The 19,912-nt window shown below is 38.1% G+C and overlaps 1 protein-coding gene across 1 annotated transcript; it reads right to left on the bottom strand.

The window, feature by feature from the left end:
• Positions 1 to 9,915: 9,915 nt before the first annotated feature.
• Positions 9,916 to 11,739, bottom strand: LOC135939436 (uncharacterized). The gene is made up of 2 exons (XM_065483827.1): positions 11,188 to 11,739; positions 9,916 to 10,684 (listed from the first exon to the last, which is right to left on the bottom strand). Exons 1-2 carry the CDS (start codon positions 11,377 to 11,379, stop codon positions 10,412 to 10,414), a joined length of 465 nt encoding a protein of 154 aa, XP_065339899.1. The 5' UTR covers positions 11,380 to 11,739; the 3' UTR covers positions 9,916 to 10,411.
• Positions 11,740 to 19,912: the final 8,173 nt, after the last annotated feature.

The raw sequence follows: 19,912 nt of genomic DNA on the forward strand, positions 1-19,912 counted from the left end.
ATTTGAAAAGGATAAGCCATATATAACCTTTTCAAAAAAACAGTCGCCTAAATTTCGAACCACTCTCATCATATTAAAAAAAATGTAGGAATTATTTATACCGTATTTGCGTTTCCAGTCCTCACTCGAGCTGGGGTGAAATTTCACTTTGGAAAAGCTCAATAATTAAAAAAATAATATGACAACTATATACAGAACCTCTATGCTCAGCACTTCCCATGATCTCACCGAGTCCCAATAACACCGCCCAGCAGATAACATATGGGTCCGAGTGGCCGCAGAGGAGCTTTTGGGCCCAAAATGTGGCCATTTTTTCGCCTCTCCACACCGAGGTGTTTTTATTGAAACGCCAGACATGAAATTTGTCCCTTAAGCCACTGGAAAAGTTCGAAAACCAGGAAGTGGTGAGCCGGCCACTCAGCCCGTTGAGCCACTTGAGCATTTCGACAATTCGAGCCACTAAACCAACCATCTTTAGCCATCTCTGACATTAGGCAGCTGCAGTATTATTAGATCCCCTAACCTGCTCAAATTTCTCCAATATTGACATGTTAAAGCGTCACAAGCTTAGATAAATATATAATCATATAGCTGTAGCAGCCAAGAATGCAACACACATCAAAGTGATTGAGTACGTCAGTGCATGTAAGAGATGAGAAATTGTACAACATTATGTGCACACGGAGGAAAATAATGCGGCTGTTTGGAATTCATTTGAACTGGCAACTAATTTTGCACTCGTGTTTGCAATTATGCTATGGAGTTAAGCCATCACAGTTCAAGGTGAACATACTCCATACTGAAAGTAAAACATATATATAAATAACCAATTAGTTTTTGTGCATAACTTTTGTACTATATTTGTATTATGACTAGATGAGAATAAACAAGTATTATTTACATTCGTGTGCTAAACAAAATGAGCCGATGTCGGCGTTGCATTCAAAACTCAATTTTTATATTTATTTTTCAGATGATAAGCTCATTGGGAGTGAGAGGAAGGATACTCCACGTGCCCGAGAGCGTATTTTGGACAGTCTGGTGGAAAAGTCTGTAATTCAATCCGCAGAACAATGCGCGACTCCTCGTCCAGTGACGTCATTGATTCTCCAAGCGCGTGCACACACCTCGAGCTACACTCATCTCTGGCCGCCAATTAATGACTCCACAAAGCCAGGTGCTATTTTAGACTAGCATTTTTTACACCAAGCCACAACACGATCGACACCGCTGGACATACGACAAGATGAGAAATAAAAAAACTACGTTGTATTTTGCTTCGGCCACATTCAATTCCATTTTGGTAGGTAGTCGAACAAAGAGCCCATTCATCGTGTTAATTTACTCCTTTATTTCAACACTTTGAGCTTGCAGAAATTTTAATTAACGTCTAAGAATGATTATAAGGGAAATAAAGAGGCACGTGCATGGCATCGAAAATGTACACGCAGCTTAAAGGGCTCTCGGCTCTAGGTTTGTTTCGTCGCGGTTTTCGGAAAGAAAACGAGCAAATAAAGTCTCGTTCCTTTCAAAACCAGACAACTTGAAATTTTCACCCAAATTTTACTAAAACACAAAATGAAAGTAGGCGAGATATCAAAAAGGTCAAAAATTTGATTTCAGTTAAATTTATGTGGTAAGAAAGTCAAAATCAAAGCTTAAAACTATTAAACGAAAGAACAGAAGAGACGAGTGGCGGAAAATGGGCACTAAAATTATTTGAAGTAGCTAGATGTATTATTTTTTTTAAATAATAATAAATACTATTTTTTTGGATAAAAAGATTTGATGTTGAAACATCACTGAAGCACAATATGAAATTGTTCATTAATCCAAAAAATGCAAGTAATGCAAACTTGGGTGAAAATCATAAATCGCGTGATTTAACCTTTTGAAGTGATGAAATCACGTTTTTAAATTTGAGTGAATTTAGAACTAGAGCCATTATTTGTGACTTTCCAACCCGGGGGGAGGCAGTTTCCTTGATTTTATATCTTCAAAAAACTGTTGCTGACCAAATTGATTTTTTTATCTCTTTATGGAGCAACGTCGATCAAAAAATGAGACTTTCCGTTAGTCAACATAAACCACGATTTTTAGAAGGTATAACAAGAGTGCTCCTCTATGAAAGGCATACGAAGTCTGGAGCTGAAATTTATAGTGTTGTCTCCATTTTTTGAGGCTCTTTGGAAAGCATAAAAAATACTAATAATTCAAAACAAACAAATATTTTCAAGTCGTGTTTAAAACTATATTTGGGTGTCAATAACTATTGCAAATTTTCCCGGGAATTGCATCAACGTAACCACGTTGGAGGAAGTCGATTAAAAATACTTACACACTAAATGCGGAAGCAGCGAGCGAACGCATGCATGCAACGTGCTTCATAGTTGATCGTGCACAATGCGTATATGCAGCACGTTTACATGTGCAGATACAGAATGAACTCGAAGTTAACACAATATGTAATATAATATACCTTGCTGGTGATGCATTCCCAAAACTGCGTAATTGGACTTCCTGATTTATAAATAGATCTCATTCATGTGCATATATACACAATATACTTTGGATATTATATATATATCCCCGAGCTTTTTTGACAAAATTGAGGATTTTTGAAATTTTTAGGACATTTTGGAAATTTTTAACTTTTTGAAAATAGCGTAACTTTTCGAAAAATGCTCGGGTTTTTAAAAACCAGACATTTTTGGAATCAGCACTTCATGACGAGTCCAAAAATGTGCAACTTGACAATTATCGGACACTTTCGAATTTTTTCGGTTTTTACAGGTGGACACTTGGGAAATTGCGCGCAGTACGAAAACGGCTTGCACGAATGTTTTTATTTTTTCACGAGAAGTTAATTAAGACCTCTGCTAAATTTCGGCTATCTTGAAAAAGTTTTCTCGATATTTTTCCTTTTCCCATAAAGTTAAGAGATTTTTTACAGGAATTTTCCGGAAAATCCGAGGGTGGAGGAAATTTTTTTCCACGTTAGGAAGATTGCAAATTTTATCAGCTCTCGGAATCTGTGCTTATTTTTGCTCTTTGACTCATAGGTGCCGAGCTGCAAGGCCAAACACGGACCCCTTATGAAAATGGACAATTTTGGTCTTATTTTCAAAAACCAAAATTTTTCCTGCTTAGAACTTTATTTTGTGCCCACAAACCGAATTTCATGTTTTTTTTTGTCGAGATTTATGACGTTAGACCGCCTCAGAAATGCGGTTCCCGGAGGGCAACAAAATGTTCGGATTTTGGTTTTTGCGGAAAATTTCCCCCCAGAAACATGTGCGGCACGAAACTTTTTGCAGACTTTGATTTTGACCGTCATCCCCTGTAAGCCAAGCTTCCAACCCACCAAAACAACCCCCTCCGGCCTCCGGAACAAAAAACGGACCTCAAAATCGGAATCAGCGCAAAATTTTGGTCTTAAAAACACTTTTGCACGCTGAATTTTCGAAACTTTTTTTCAAAGTGGTTTAACATGGGGGATTCCCATTAGAAACTTTTTTCAAAGTTGAATTTTGGGGCGCTCAACAATACGAGTACAATAACGGCGAATCATAAATCACTTCTAAATAAACTTTATAAGACTGTTCTTATGGTAAATTGTCTTATTTTATCAAAAACTATTGAATGGTAGCGAAAACACACGACAATTTTTGGTTTAAAAGATGCGCTCCCTATGGAGGCTGCTACACAATATCGTATAGCTACGCACACCCTTTGGTCCAGATCTCCGTATTTTTCTCAAATTACTTTAAGACAAGATAAGGAGCGTTTCTCTGCGGGAAGCTGTCAGCCGCTACTATCTCGTTAGGCGCTTTTCAAGCTGCGTGAGTGTCTACTCCGCCAAATTTGCGAAAAAGAAATCTTGGCCAGTCTGCCGCCCCAAATCTTTCTTAACCTGCTCTACTTACTTACCCTTCTCAGTTTCGCGGAAACCCAAACAAGCCGTCTTTTGTGCAAATCGAGCCTCCGCGTGTTCTCTGTCCTTGAAAATTTGTATTTGAAAAATCTCAGCGTTCACAGCGCACGAAACGCGCACTCACATTGGCCTATTGTTCCAGCGGCTGAACTGACCTTGGGGTTTGAAGGAAAGAATTGAACAAAGGTGTCCTCACTGCACAAACACACCTGTCATTCGCAGCGGGGCACAAACAAAAAGACCCAGCGGTCGCACCTGACTCGCTGACCTGTGCACGGAACTGGTCCAAACACTATTCGCTCGTATGATTCGCTTTCAGCTTGTCTGTTGGAACGCGTGTGTGGGTTTAGAGGGCATATCCCAATTGAAAATGTATGTGGATGTGCGCTTTGTGTCCGTGTACATAAAATACATACAGTACATGCTGGTTTTTGTTCAGAGAGAATAGTAATGCGTAGAACTTCAATGTCAAACCACTCGTCAATTGGAAAACAAAAAACTGAGAGAATATCGACATCTTTTTCAACTGATTGTGAAGCAAATGAATCGTGCGTGTGTCAGGCCGCCCTTGAGCCCACTTATATGAAGGTCCTCTGTAGCCTATGCGTCGCAGTGTGAAACCCATTCAAGAGGGCTCTAATTCCTGGATTGACTTTATATTATTGCAAGCAACAAAATCCCGTTTTTAATCATTTTCTTAAAATTTCCATGACGCTTCCACGCGTTTTTGTTTCTGACAGATACTACAAGACTGATTGATTTTAATTCAGTAAAAGCACTGTATATATAGAGATGAATAGCAAATAATTTGCTCCAACCTTTAAATTCCATGACCAACTATCTCGTGATTTAAAAGAGCTCAGAAACAAAATTAAGAGAAAAACGAATTAAAAACAAAATAAATATAAATATTTCTCTCCTTGGATTTACCTTCTTTTTGTTATGTGTTAGCTGCGATTGGCTGGGCAAGCTCCAGCCGAGCTTAAAATGGCTGGACTTTAATTTTTAAACAAATCTTCTTGTCTGTGAGGGAAATTCTGCTTTCGTCAAATTACTCCCGATTTTTTTAGAATCAATTACTAAGCCTATTTTCTTGGAGATTCCTTGGATGAATGTTTGCAAAAGAAGGAAAAAATAATGCTATTCAAATGAATCGATGTCCTTCTGCAGAGGGGAATCCAAAGCATACTTTTTCCTTGAAATTGCACCACAGGCAGATGGGAAACTGTGGTCCCAAAGATTTTCAAAATTGTCCCGTAAAACTAGTAAAAACGAAAATTTCTACGTTTTCCAGTAAAGACTGATTCCTAATGTAAACTAAGATAAGTTTTTTGACCTGAAACCAATTTTGACAATCGAGACCCGTGACATTTTATTTCGTAAAAAATAAGAGCAAAAAATTAAAAACTAATGAGCATGGAGCTTCAATCATTGTCACAAAAACACATCCCTTTCACAAATTTCCGAGAGTTGATGAATTAATAGAGAGATGTATAGGAGCGCCACGTGTAAGGCTGGCGGTATGAGATGGTGGTTGTTGGTGTGGGCGCCGCACGAGTAGCAATTTCACGTGCATATTGTGGCCTGTTAGGGTGCTGCGGCTTTGTTATCCAAGCACCAAAGATAATTTGTACCGATGTATATACATATGCATGTATTTACAGTTTTCTTTTCAAAGCGAAAACATAATATGATTCATGCGAAGGATGTCGGTATTATATGTGATCGATGGCAATGTGACTGCGAATCACATGCCGCGCACGCCAGCAGTAATTAAAACCAAACGCAACCGCCCCCTCACCTAATTAGCACTGCAGTTTGACGCCAAGATTGGCACGTGCTTGCCACATTTTGCTCATTAATCTAGATTCAAAGTGATTTTATTGCGGATCAGCAGCTATACGATCTCAAATGTCAGACCTAATTAAATTGATTGGGAAATTTATTTCAATGTCTGTTTTAGTAGTTTTCATGCTAGTGAGGCCTTGATTGTTTATCTAAGCCAGTGTGTGATGGGTACCACATCGCTAGATAAGAGATCTTGTTTCAATTTTGGAATATTAATTTTGCGGCTTTGAAATTTTACATTTCTAAATTCAAGTGAAGAAAATAATAATCACTAAAAATTGTGGACTCAGGGCAGAAAAAAGATAATATATATAGTTGTTTTGACTGTTGTACACTTTTGATTATAATAAAAAGCCTTCATTTATTCTTTCATGGCCACGATAAAGTGCATTTAAAGAATTCTTGAAAGAACAGTTCCTCAAGAAACATTGAATCAACGTCTCATCTCTCTTCCAAAGCACACTTTTTCCTTGGCAATTTCTCGTGCTTATTGTGGCCTGTTAGGGTGCTGCGGCTTTTTTATCCAAGCACCAAAGATAATTTGTACCGATGTATATACATATGCATGTATTTACAGTAAGCACACAGTATTCACAATAAGCACGTGAAATTGCTACTCGTGCGGCGGCCACACCAACAACCACCATCTCATACCGCCAGCCTTACACGTGGCGATCCTACACCTCTCTATTAATTCATCAACTCTCGGAAATTTGTGAAAGGGATGTGTTTTTGTGACAGTGATTGAAGCTCCATGCTCATTAGTTGTTAATTTTTTGCTCTTATTTTTTACGAAATAAAATATCACGGGTCTCGGTTGTCAAAATTGGTTTCAGGTCAAAAAACTTATCTTAGTTTACATTAGGAATCAGTCTTTACTGGAAAACGTAAAAATTTTCGTTTTTACTAGTTTTACGGGACAATTTTGAAAAACTTTGAGACGACAGTTTCCCATCTGCCTGTGGTGCAATTTCAAGGAAAAAAATTGTGCTTTGGATTCCTCTCTGCAGAAGGACATCGATTCATTTGAATAGCATTATTTTTTCCTTCTTTTGCAAACATTCATCCAAGGAATCTCCAAGAAAATAGGCTTAGTGATTGATTCTAAAAAAAATCGGGAGTAATTTGACGAAAGTAGAATTTCCCTCACAGACAAGAAGATTTGTTTAAAAATTAAAGTCCAACTATTTTAAACTGCCCAGCTAATCGCAGCTGCAACAGCCACCAGCGCGCACCGAACTCGGCCAGTGTGCGTTTGATTTTCGATTAATCGCTTTTTGGAATGCTGCACCACCTGCATTGAAAGACTGTTCAGCGGCACAGTTTCCTTCCAAGTGTAAGGCGTATGTGAGTGCGTGTTTCTAATGCAGCTTTAATTCCCCTCCTTTCAAGACCCATTCCGGCTCTGCCCTCATTGGTAGAGTTTTAGCGAGATGTTTGCCAGGAATGGTGCCTTTTCTCACCGTGCTTTATATTTTTAGTTTTTGACAAATTGTTTTTTAACATGTATCTATATATCTTTTGGTGAGAATAAACAAGCAATAATAATAATAACGCTGAGATTTTTCAAATACAAATTTTCAAGGACAGAGAACACGCGGAGGCTCGATTTGCACAAAAGACGGCTCGTTTGGGTTTCCGCGAAACTGAGAAGGGTAAGTAAGTAGAGCAGGTTAAGAAAGATTTGGGGCGGCAGACTGGCCAAGATTTCTTTTTCGCAAATTTGGCGGAGTAGACGCACTCACACAGCTTAAAAAGCGCCTAACGAGATAGTAGCGGCTGACAGCTTCCCGCAGAGAAACGCTCCTTATCTTGTCTTAAAGTAATTTGAGAAAAATACGGAGATCTGGACCAAAGGGTGTGCGTAGCTATACGATATTGTGTAGCAGCCTCCATAGGGAGCGCATCTTTTAAACCAAAAATTGTCGTGTGTTTTCGCTACCATTCAATAGTTTTTGATAAAATAAGACAATTTACCATAAGAATAGTCATATAAAGTTTATTTAGAAGTGATTTATGATTCGCTAGATCCACACCTCCGTTATTGTACTCGTATTGTTAAGCGCATGCTTTGCGTGCACGTTGTAGTGTAACAATGCTGTACACTTTTCCAGCATGCGTGAATTAATTTCACGGGACGAGTGTCTAGCGTTTCAATTAATAACCACGGTTTGGGTAGGGTGCGGGGAAAGTATCATGAGCTGGTCCTTTTCTGGACTGAGCTTCCTCCAAAGAGGTCCGTGCGCCATGTTATGCATTCGCATATACTGCATTCGTTTATTGGGACACGGAGTTTTCGCGAGTTGTTTGCTATCAGGAGGTCGTCCATCTCAAAAGAGGTGGACCGAAAAAAAATCGAGGTCAAAATTTGAAACTTTCAAAAATTTTTGGAAAGTCCTCGAATATCAACAAGGGTTTCATTTTTGTAATCTACATTTTTCAATGCTACTTTTCATAAAATCAAGGTGTAGTTTCAAATGATCTTTATTCTGCAGTGCTATTTTGCCCTATACATTGCCATATCCAGACAAATAAATTCAAATAGGAACATAATTGATAATTGTTATGAAAGAGACATGAGACGTCGATTCAATGTTTCTTGAGGAACTGTTCTTTCAAGAATTCTTTAAATGCACTTTATCGTGGCCATGAAAGAATAAATGAATGCTTTTTATTATAATCAAAAGTGTACAACAGTCAAAACAAATATAATATAGATGCCACCGTTCACTGCTCATTTTTACTTTGGCTGCTTGAGACAGAGTTTAGTTGTTTTTATCCGAGTCGTGGAAATGATAAGTTGATTGGCTTATCACTGCGAATTTGCACTCACGCAGGGTAAATTTATAAGTTTAAAGATTGTTAAAAATTTATTTGGCCCCAATTAAATTCTGCTTTAAATTTTTCTACATTGACTGTCAACTTTGACGTTAAATTGCTTAATGATGGGAGTGACAAACACTTAAAATATTGGCTACAAACCGATGGGTAATTTTCAATTTTGGCATGAAATGTTGAATAATCACGTGACCCCCAACAAATCCTTTTACGGCGCGAGAACAGCTGAATTGGTTATAAAAATAATAATATGTATTTCAAATGTAAAATTTTTCTATACCACGTATTAAAATAATATCAAAATCAAAAACCAAAAAGCATTCAATTTAATTGGACTATCGTTTCTCGTCATCCACTCGCCACTCTGCCCCTTCCAGTTCTCGCCCGATCGTGACGAGTGTGTTAAGCAGCGGCAGCGGCCACAGCATGACACTTTCGTGTTTCGGCCAAATTTTCGACAGATTTGGACCCAGGCTGATTGTATTCCGATGTAAAAAGGTAAAGGCTTTCTGAACATAGCATTGGTTTCTCTGAAAATCGTTTTTTGCTCCGCAAAATACAAAATTCTGTCATGAATTTAACTGATTGTGAGTACCATCAGTCATTTTACTTTTAACTCGCTTCATTGTGGAAAAGTATGCATCGCACACAAATTTTATTCACATCTCGTGAAAGTGGAATACTTGCTCTTTTTATTATAATACCAAATTTTATTTGCGTCCTCGCAGAAAAATCAAAGTTATTGCCAAGGCTCTGGAAGTGACCATTACTCATGTGCAGCCAGATTGCGTGACGTTGCAGTAATCAAAACGAAGTATACAAATTTTTGTAATAAAATTTGTCTCTTGAACCTAATATTATTAATTTTTAACTGACTTTTATAGTTTTAGAAAACGTATATTTGTACTTACTATAAAATTGAACAAAATTGATAATAGATGTACGCTTATTCTTAAACAATTATTTATATATTTTTTATCAATATTAGCGTTAGAGACTAATTGCTCATTGCAGCAAGGCTGTCTCTCTATTCCTAACAGCTCCAGACGATTTTTTATCTGCTGACACGCTCTCACTCCCAACAAAAAAAAGAACACTCCGCATTCGCAGAACATAAAATTGTTCGCTCCGCAGTTTTGTATAATTTCATGTTGTCAATTTTATTTTCCTCTTCATTGTGCTTTTCATTTAATTTTTTCTCAAGGACTTTTTCAATTTAAGTTAAATAAGCTACATTTCTGCCTATGCCTTGGATTTTTGTTTACTGTAATATCGTAGGAAATAAAGTCAATGTATCATTTGAAAATAGTGTTTTATTACTTGTTGATATAACATCACAAAGTTGTGCCCAGACATTCACTAATAACTAATAATAGTTTATATGTGCCCAGCACAGTAAAAGAATGTGTATTTGAAGATAAGTTTGCAAACGTACAACAATATTTAAAAATTATATCCCACAAACTGACATATTTTACAAAAATCAGTGTGTATTCTATCTACGTCGTTTCAATCAACACTCCGCTTTTCGTGGACACAGAGAGATATACAAAATATCCAATACAGAAATCTGATGCGTATGAGATATCTTTGAGAACAGGATATCACTTTCAACATTCAGGCACCATTGATATAAATCACTGCTGAGGCTTGAGGAAAATAGATACAATTAATTACAAGTTGAGAAATTTTGTGGAACCTGAATATTTGTTTAATGGACTATTTTCTTCAAGCCTAGCGAGTCACGCTCTTTAGTTATCACAAAAACGGACTAGTGGTCACAAATTTGGTTTAAGGCTCGAGCAGCAGGGCTCGCAGAGCCACTGAACGCTGCACGCAGCAAAAATCGGTGAAGTTTGAGGCGCCGAGAGGCACGCGTTGCGTCGGAAGACCTGACGGCCCTTTCACGTAGACGTACGCCACAGGCGAACGGAGGATCTTCTTACTCTCACTCTTGGGCTTGGACTCACGAGAGTTGGAAAGGGAGAGCATGCGCAGTGCGTTCTTGAACGGTGACCATCGCGATTGAGCTTCTTTTGCAGGTGCTTGATTGGATTTTGAGTTCTGTAATTAGAAGAGAAAATATCGGTTAGAGTATATTTTGATTTATATGTTTCAATATATTTTCGCCAAAGAAAAATAGCTATCTACTTTAAATTCGCCAATAGATGACGACACCGTTAATATTAAATATTTGTGTACTTTTGTCCAGCAAGAAATCGGGTATCCGAGGATGTCCGCAAATTAAATGGTCTGTTATGAAGGATATATTTTGGTCCCCTTGATATCATTTGGCAGCTATCAAACTCCAATGACTTTATTATTTCGAGTATTTTTTATGACACATACAAAATTAAATACAACTTTAATTTTCCCAAACACGTTTGAATTAATTTTTTCCTTGTTCCACTTCAAATATTTTGATGTTTATTCATATTTTAATTTTAATAGTTTTTATATGTCTAATTTGTCTTTATAAATATTTGTAGGATGTGTCCAGATATCTATTGGACGTCCCACCATCTTATTTAATTTATATGTGAAAATTTTTAAAATGAAAGACATACCTCATCAGTTTCTGGAGTAGCAGCAGTAGAAGCAGACGCCGCCGAGTTATCACTAGAATCACTGGCGACGTTGCGTGGCGCGTTGCGTCGCTTGACGCGCTGCCGGCGCTTGGGACGCTCGTCCTGCTGGCGCTTTGTGTCTTCGCTGCTGTCCGAGTCGTCGGCACTGCTACTGGCGGACCAACGCTGCATTTCTGTGAGTTGTGGAAGGCTGGTTGCGGCTACGAGGGTGCTTTAGAAAGTGGTACCAGTAGCTGGGCGCCGTCGCCTTTTATAGGGGCACGCGCACATCTTTCTGCGCGCACCCTCGGCGCAGTCTGGAAAGGCCGGCTCGCGCACCCCATCACGGAAAGAAGGTGTCGCGTACGCACGCCTAGGGAGTACTATTCCGTGAAGCGATTCGAGATTTGATTTACTGAGCTTCCAGCGCGTCCAAGGACCGCCAATAGAGGCATTTGGTTTCTGAAAGGTTGATTTATGATTCAAGCTAAACTAATGTGTAAGAAAATGAAGCGGGATTCTTAAAAATTGTATAAAATTAACTGATACATATATTTATGTTTTCCTTTTTCTTTTTAGTTGATTTGTCGAGCATAGGGTGGTGTCTTTTTAGTTGGTTTTAAGTTTGAGGTGTAAATTTTATTGTTATCATAACTGACTATTCTGCGAGATATATAATTAATAAAAATTAAAATGTGATGGTTCTATAGCTGAAATTTTATAAATTCATAAGACGATGGTTTTACAAAATATTTCATATTTATGAATGGTTTTAAAAATTTTAACGCATTTTAATTTGGAAATATTTTTACCACCATTTTAACCTTGTTCTAGTTGAATTTTCGCGTTTAGAAAACTTCAGAAAACAATTCATCTACCCATCGATGTCCTTTTTTTATGAAAATGCCAATTAATTTTCCCAATTTGGAATGAAAAAATATGAAAACTTGCTTTTTATCGAAAAATTCACTCCAGCCCTGATTTAGATAAAAAAAATTACTGATTTTGCAGGTCTAAATTTTACATTTTTCTTAAAATGTGCTTGATTTTTCTAGTTTTGCTAAATACTATGAAAGTGATATTTTATATTTATCTAAAAGCACAAATGTATTTTTGATGAAAATTGTTTATTTTTTTTCATTTTTGGCACATTGCATTGGTTAGAGTCACTTTAAAATCCTACTTAAAAAATTAAATGAATGAAATTTTTGGTAAAAATAACATTTATTATCAGCTTGGACTTTGTCAATTCAAAATATCAATTAAAAAAGGTAATTTTTTGAAAATTTATATCTTACACCGTGAACGGGTGGGCTGTTATTTAACAGTAGTAGCATGTTGATTTAGTCCTTCCATCTTTACCTTGCATGTTCTGCACGTGTTTTCCAAGTGATCCCACTCTTTTTATCAAGGCAGCATTCCTCTAGCTTCCCGCGTCTTTGTATTTGTAGTCTTCAGCGAGCATTGTTACCTTTCGCCGAATTGTGCAAAGAAAATATCGCTGTCAAATATAACCGCGGTAAAAAATTTAACAGAAAAGCTGTGAAGAGAAAAATTCAAAAACATTTTTGAGCGCTCCATGATTTTGCCGCGTGATTTAGAAATTCCAGTTTTAAATTGCAAAAATATGATTTTAGTTTTAAAATCCGGTCCCAATTACACCGCTGAGCAGATAATATGGGGCCCGAGTGGCCTCAGAGAAGCTTGGGCCCAATTTACCTAAAATATTTGATAGCCCTAATGGAACTAAGCGGACTGTATTGCTGCAACCTACGCAACTAATTTCCAACTAACACAATACTAAATGAATAGCCGCAGTTAGATAAGAGAAACGTACGCGCAAGGGATGACGTGAATTTAATAACGTAACTCGCTAACTACCAACCATACTTCGCTCACTCGATTGGCTCAGTTTGCCTGTCAGCTTGACATCACTACGGAAAATGATGTAAAAAATTGTATTGATTATTTAGGCTGTGCGATATGCGTCCATAAATGGAGTGAAGCATTTGATAGATACATAATTACATATCAAATATATTATGTGTTTGAGCACAATATAATGTATCGTGCCGTAACAACTATATATGGGAGTAGATTCGCCACAATGATATTGACTAAATATGTATATTATATGCCCTATTACTGTGTATTCTGATTCATGCAGATGGATTTCAATGATTTTCGAAGGGTTTAAAACGCTTAATATATCATAACTTTAAATAGTTCAATAATAAAGTCCTTTTGAAGATAGATTGACATATCAAAGTTTATTGTAACTCATTAAATTCTTTAAAAATTTAAATAACCAAAATGAACGAGCTCTCTGCGTTTGATAAAGTGTTATTTTGTACATAAACAATTGCTTCATTTCAAAAGGAAATTGGAACAGCATTTGATTTGATTGGCTTCCATCTGAAGGTTGTATCAGTTTATACTGACAATTTGTGACGTTATTGCAATTTTGATCACGTTTTCCACCAAGGCAAAATATAAGAAGCTGAGACTTCACGTGCGATCAAAGTTCTCCTCTGCAACCAGACACACGTGCTTCCTTATAGTAGCTCGGTTTGCGGCACGGTATTGCTCATTGAAAGTGGTAGATTTATTATAGGTTGAACGAGATTGTCATGTTTGCAGAGTAATCTGCAAAATTGTTGTTCTTTCTGTAAGAATAATTGGGGAAAATTAAAAATTGCCCTCTTTAGTGAAACGCAAATTTTTTCCCGAGTGTGTGTGTGTGTGTGTGTGTGTGTGTGTGTGTGTGTGTGTGTGTGTGTGTGTGTGTGTGTGTGTGTGTGTGTGTGTGTGTGTGTGTGTGTGTGTGTGTGTGTGTGTGTGTGTGTGTGTGTGTGTGTGTGTGTGTGTGTGTGTGTGTGTGTGTGTGTGTGTGTGTGTGTGTGTGTGTGTGTGTGTGTGTGTGTGTGTGTGTGTGTGTGTGTGTGTGTGTGTGTGTGTGTGTGTGTGTGTGTGTGTGTGTGTGTGTGTGTGTGTGTGTGTGTGTGTGTGTGTGTGTGTGTGTGTGTGTGTGTGTGTGTGTGTGTGTGTGTGTGTGTGTGTGTGTGTGTGTGTGTGTGTGTGTGTGTGTGTGTGTGTGTGTGTGTGTGTGTGTGTGTGTGTGTGTGTGTGTGTGTGTGTGTGTGTGTGTGTGTGTGTGTGTGTGTGTGTGTGTGTGTGTGTGTGTGTGTGTGTGTGTGTGTGTGTGTGTGTGTGTGTGTGTGTGTGTGTGTGTGTGTGTGTGTGTGTGTGTGTGTGTGTGTGTGTGTGTGTGTGTGTGTGTGTGTGTGTGTGTGTGTGTGTGTGTGTGTGTGTGTGTGTGTGTGTGTGTGTGTGTGTGTGTGTGTGTGTGTGTGTGTGTGTGTGTGTGTGTGTGTGTGTGTGTGTGTGTGTGTGTGTGTGTGTGTGTGTGTGTGTGTGTGTGTGTGTGTGTGTGTGTGTGTGTGTGTGTGTGTGTGTGTGTGTGTGTGTGTGTGTGTGTGTGTGTGTGTGTGTGTGTGTGTGTGTGTGTGTGTGTGTGTGTGTGTGTGTGTGTGTGTGTGTGTGTGTGTGTGTGTGTGTGTGTGTGTGTGTGTGTGTGTGTGTGTGTGTGTGTGTGTGTGTGTGTGTGTGTGTGTGTGTGTGTGTGTGTGTGTGTGTGTGTGTGTGTGTGTGTGTGTGTGTGTGTGTGTGTGTGTGTGTGTGTGTGTGTGTGTGTGTGTGTGTGTGTGTGTGTGTGTGTGTGTGTGTGTGTGTGTGTGTGTGTGTGTGTGTGTGTGTGTGTGTGTGTGTGTGTGTGTGTGTGTGTGTGTGTGTGTGTGTGTGTGTGTGTGTGTGTGTGTGTGTGTGTGTGTGTGTGTGTGTGTGTGTGTGTGTGTGTGTGTGTGTGTGTGTGTGTGTGTGTGTGTGTGTGTGTGTGTGTGTGTGTGTGTGTGTGTGTGTGTGTGTGTGTGTGTGTGTGTGTGTGTGTGTGTGTGTGTGTGTGTGTGTGTGTGTGTGTGTGTGTGTGTGTGTGTGTGTGTGTGTGTGTGTGTGTGTGTGTGTGTGTGTGTGTGTGTGTGTGTGTGTGTGTGTGTGTGTGTGTGTGTGTGTGTGTGTGTGTGAGAGAGAGAGAGAGAGAGAGAGAGAGTTGCAGCAAGTAAACGAAAAGATTTCAGATATTGATTTATTAAACGGGGTTGGGAATTCAAGAATTTTCTTACAAAAAATGTTATTATTGGAGAGATATTCAACCCGTGAATCGTTCAAGCAACACCGGCTGCCTATACACGTGCGTCGCACTTCCGAGCTCGCTGTAGAGGTTGCTGACGCTAAATTTGAGACAGTGACGATGCGAGAAATTTGATTGATTGATAAATTACCAATAACGATGGACGATCCGAGCCACGCTGTTAATTGGGACTTTTGATCTCGCGTCTAGAATATCCACGCGCACCAGGTCAACGCACCGTCACTTGTAAGGGCGAGGCGTGCCAGACATGTTCAACCAGGTCAAAGGAGGCGATCCAATTAAGATAAAATTTATTAATTAAATTAATTAAGACCTGACAAGGCTTCAGTTTTGTCTGTTATATGTTATTTTTCACGAAGCCAAATAATTTTGTAGCTGGAATTGTATTGAAACAATGAGAAAAAAGAAACGAATCAATTAAAATGTTCCCAGTCACATAATTTCCTTCAGATTCATGCAAACAAAATTTGTTTAAAAAAAAATTCATTTCGTAATTTGCATATAAGTATAGTGCTTGTTTAACTCTGAGACAGACTTAAATAGCTCCAAATGACCGGAGTTGCTCCTAGGAGCGAGGCCCACGTGCGCTTGATACCTGATGCTGCTGCATTCTCTCTCCATTCCATCCCTTGTGACGCGACGTGCTTTGTTGTGACACATAGCTATATTCGAGGGGAACAATCGGCTGCGACGCTTATAGACAGGAGCGATCGGGGCATGGACCGCGAATCAGTGCCTGCTTTGCTACATCCAAAATTAAGAATGGTTGAAAATTAAAAATACAAACCTGGTTAGACAAATCTGAAATTTGAATTTTCAATCATATTGAAACTACATTGTCAGCCAAATACGCAGTAGTTCTTATATATTAGCTAGCATTATCTTGAGAGAAATGTTTTAAAGTCCCCTTAAAATGAAAAGATGAAGTGATTTGACGTTTGAGAATATCTTTTGCATTCAATTGTTGCTAATAGGCAGTAAAATAATTCTAGCAAGCAGTTTTTACTTCTTTCATCAACATACCAACAATTTCTTTAATTACTGGTATGTGTGGCATCTTTGATTCACCTTTAGGGGGCCTTTAAGAACGAGTCTATAAAATTAAATTTTAATATATGTGGAGAATTCCATAACTTTCTACTTTTACTTTAAATTTTACACATTAAAAAAGGCTGGAATAAATTTTGTTGCAATAATATATATTTTTATAGTTTTATTTACACAATTAATTATGAATTACTATAACTACACAAATTAAAATAATATCAAACTATGGAGTTGTTTGACAAAGTCCAACGACTCTAATTTGTGTCATTCGCCAGCACACAATAAGTTCTGATAAAAAAATTATGCCTATATGTCTGCTGCAACAAACATGCTTGCACAACAACTGGTGTACGTAGAGCAGCAAGGAGCATCCACCTTTTCAATTACCCGCAAGTACTTGCGAGAAGATGTGTCACACCAGAGCGTCTGGCTTGTGTGAGTGAAGCAAGGACAATAACCTATTCTTCCATCAACCCTCGTAGCACCTTTTCTAAATAAAATAAAAAAGTAATGAAAGCAACCACAGTTTGTGTAAAATTTTTATCAATTGGATCTTTTCAGTGAAACAAAGAGCAGAATTTTGCTTTATTGGTTGTAGCTAAAGGTGAATTTTGCAGAAAATCCACTTTAATAGTCAAAATCCTATTATTTTCTATTGATAAATTTTTAGCCATTTCTAATTTTTCCTACAATTTTGCAGTAAAGGTCGCAAAGCAATTAAGCATATCTTAGACCCTGATCAGTGATCTTGTATTGGAAACGCACTAATTGGAGAGCTTCTTAGAGAAAGAATTACGTTGAGTGACGCAATCGGCGTGGAATAATCGCAGGTGATTTGCAAACCATTATTTTTTTGCAGCGCAGATCAAGATGGTGCGCAACGCATAATGTTATTCACAAGGCCGCGCCATCGGACTGATTGACCCAATTCGCCGAATTTGCGACATTTGACACTCAGCTGGCGCCCCAGAAACGAGACCTGATCGGCACATTTGCATTGAAAATCTCTTTGTTGGGCTGTGCAGCGCACTCACTCACAGCGCTGACAGGAGCACTTTCACTTTGGGCATTGACACTGACCGCTCTTGACCTCCAGCGTTCGCGGCTAACAAACCAGAGAGCCGCGGCCGACCGAAACTCACCTCGGCTCGAATTAAATTCAACACATAAAAAACATTTAATTATGCTTGTTTATAAAATTTTCACCGTGTGTTTATAATTATATGTGTAAATTTATTATAGGAACCAACACCCTGATGTGCCCACTATCTCATCTTGATGGCTTCCAAAGGGTCGAACTGGACATATTATAAAATTTGTTGACTTGGCCTAACCAACAAAATGTGCATATCTTGCAGATTGAACCAATTCAGAGCCCACAATTATAAGGGAACTGAATATCGATCGCTTGAGGTCTACCCTGACGCCAGGATTCCATTTCTCACCTGTTATGATGATCTAGTCTGACTTCAGAGGGACCCCCAGCATGATGCAAAGGTCAAACTCAAACGACCATGCAATTTTGATGTTCTCACTAATCACCTTTACTAAAAAAACACCCTTTTTCAACCTTTGACCCATCGTCTCTCAGAAACTTAAGAGTTTACACCATACTAATAATTTCTGTGAATGCTACACCCACTTATTTCATCTCATTATTTGCATAAAAATATAATGTTGAAATTTTTAAAAAATCACAAATGAAATTTTAATTTAAAAAAAATCACTCGTCTTTTATTTAAATAATTGCTTTAAATTTAAAACTTGCTGGTATGTATGTATGGCACAAAGTTTAATTTCTTAGCGTAATTGGTAGAATTAGAAGATAAAATAAAAGTAGTAGATAAAGCCCACAAAGAGTTAATGCCGTCGCCGTTTATCAAAATATATTTGACAGAAGAAAGTGTTTAAATTTTAGTACAACACTAAATACCTAGTTTATACTTCCTGTAAACAAAATATCTTAATCACTGCTGTTCTGCGAGCATCATAAATCTAAATTCATGCAAATAAATGGACCACAGCAAGCTAAAAATCATACCAGCGAAGCTATACCACGCCACAAACAAACCGCAGTCGAGTGAGCCTGGATCGAACCAGATTTTGCGTCCGGGCGTGCAAAGTTTTCTTGAGAAATGATTGGCAAGCCGCGGAAGTTGGTCTGGGCGTCGCAGGCGGCGAGGTCTGCTCCTTCCTCGCAGATCCGCCGCAAGGTCGGTCACGTGGCCCTCCTTTCACTGCTGCCACAGGGCAAGGTCGCGGAGACGATTCTTTCGTGCGCGGCTCTAGTCAATCAATCCTGAGGAAAATTATTCATAATTTTGGCTACGACCTCTGCGACGCGCTGCACACACCGAAGCTAAATTACGCAGCGATTTTGTCTGATTTTGAGGTGCGTGTTATGCGGAAACAAAAAACACAATAGCTAGACAAATGCGGAAACAAAAAACACAATTAGTTAGCAGAGATAAAATTTGATAGAGGCGTGCACTTCCTAAACATTCAGCTATTTTAGTTTTCCAGAGACATGCAACACCGCAATTTTTGTTGACTTCAGAGTCACTGATCATTATCATTAAATCGTTTGGCAGGCTGACAAAAACTCACATTTATATTATCCAAAAAATTGAAGGAAAATTATATGCATCTTTATTAATGCTGAGAATTTTAAACGGATTTTTTGGGAATTAGTCAACTATTTTTACACTTTTTTGTACAAATTAAATGATTTCTGAACCAATTTAGACGGTTTTTGGCACACTCATAACGTGTTTTCTTTAAAATGTTTGCACTTTTATTGAAAAATTTATTTTGTATGAATTTCATGAAATTAACAATTTAAGAGAACTTAACTGGTGAACAAATTTTAAGATTATGGAAATATGGAAAAGGAGTAAAATGTGTGTAAATTTCCTGTAAATATTAAAACCGAAATTAGATGAAGAATGACAAATAATTTGTTGTATAAATAAATAGAAAAAAATAATAAATTAGATATATCTGACGTTTCATACTTCAACGGTCAATTTGCCTACAAGCGGAACTCAGCTGAATTATATCTGAATAACGGAAAATCGTAGTGCCTCTAATTAAATTTAATATCAACATAATTACTGCCAAGGCTGTCAAGATTATTTGCAAGGGTGCAAAATTTAAATTCCCTTGCAATGAGTTAAACCAAACTATTATTAAGCAACGTTTACAAGTAACATTTGACCTGATTTTTTAGTAAAAAGAGCCTGATTTAATGGAAGATGGTACCAATTAATTAAGTGTCTCAGTGTTAAGTACGTGAATGAAGCAATTGCTCTCATTCAGCGAGCAAGGGAAGTGCTGACGCTGACGTGAACGAGTTTCAGTTCGACTTCGTAATGCAAAATGGGATTTGTATATGCTTTTTATGTAATCTCGCTGCAGCCTTGCTGATTCCTGGAGGCCGACCAGAATCTCACCATATGACAATGCTTGCAT

Source organism: Cloeon dipterum, chromosome 3, assembly GCF_949628265.1.
Source record: "Cloeon dipterum chromosome 3, ieCloDipt1.1, whole genome shotgun sequence".
In the NCBI taxonomy this organism is placed as follows: Eukaryota; Metazoa; Arthropoda; class Insecta; order Ephemeroptera; family Baetidae; genus Cloeon; species Cloeon dipterum.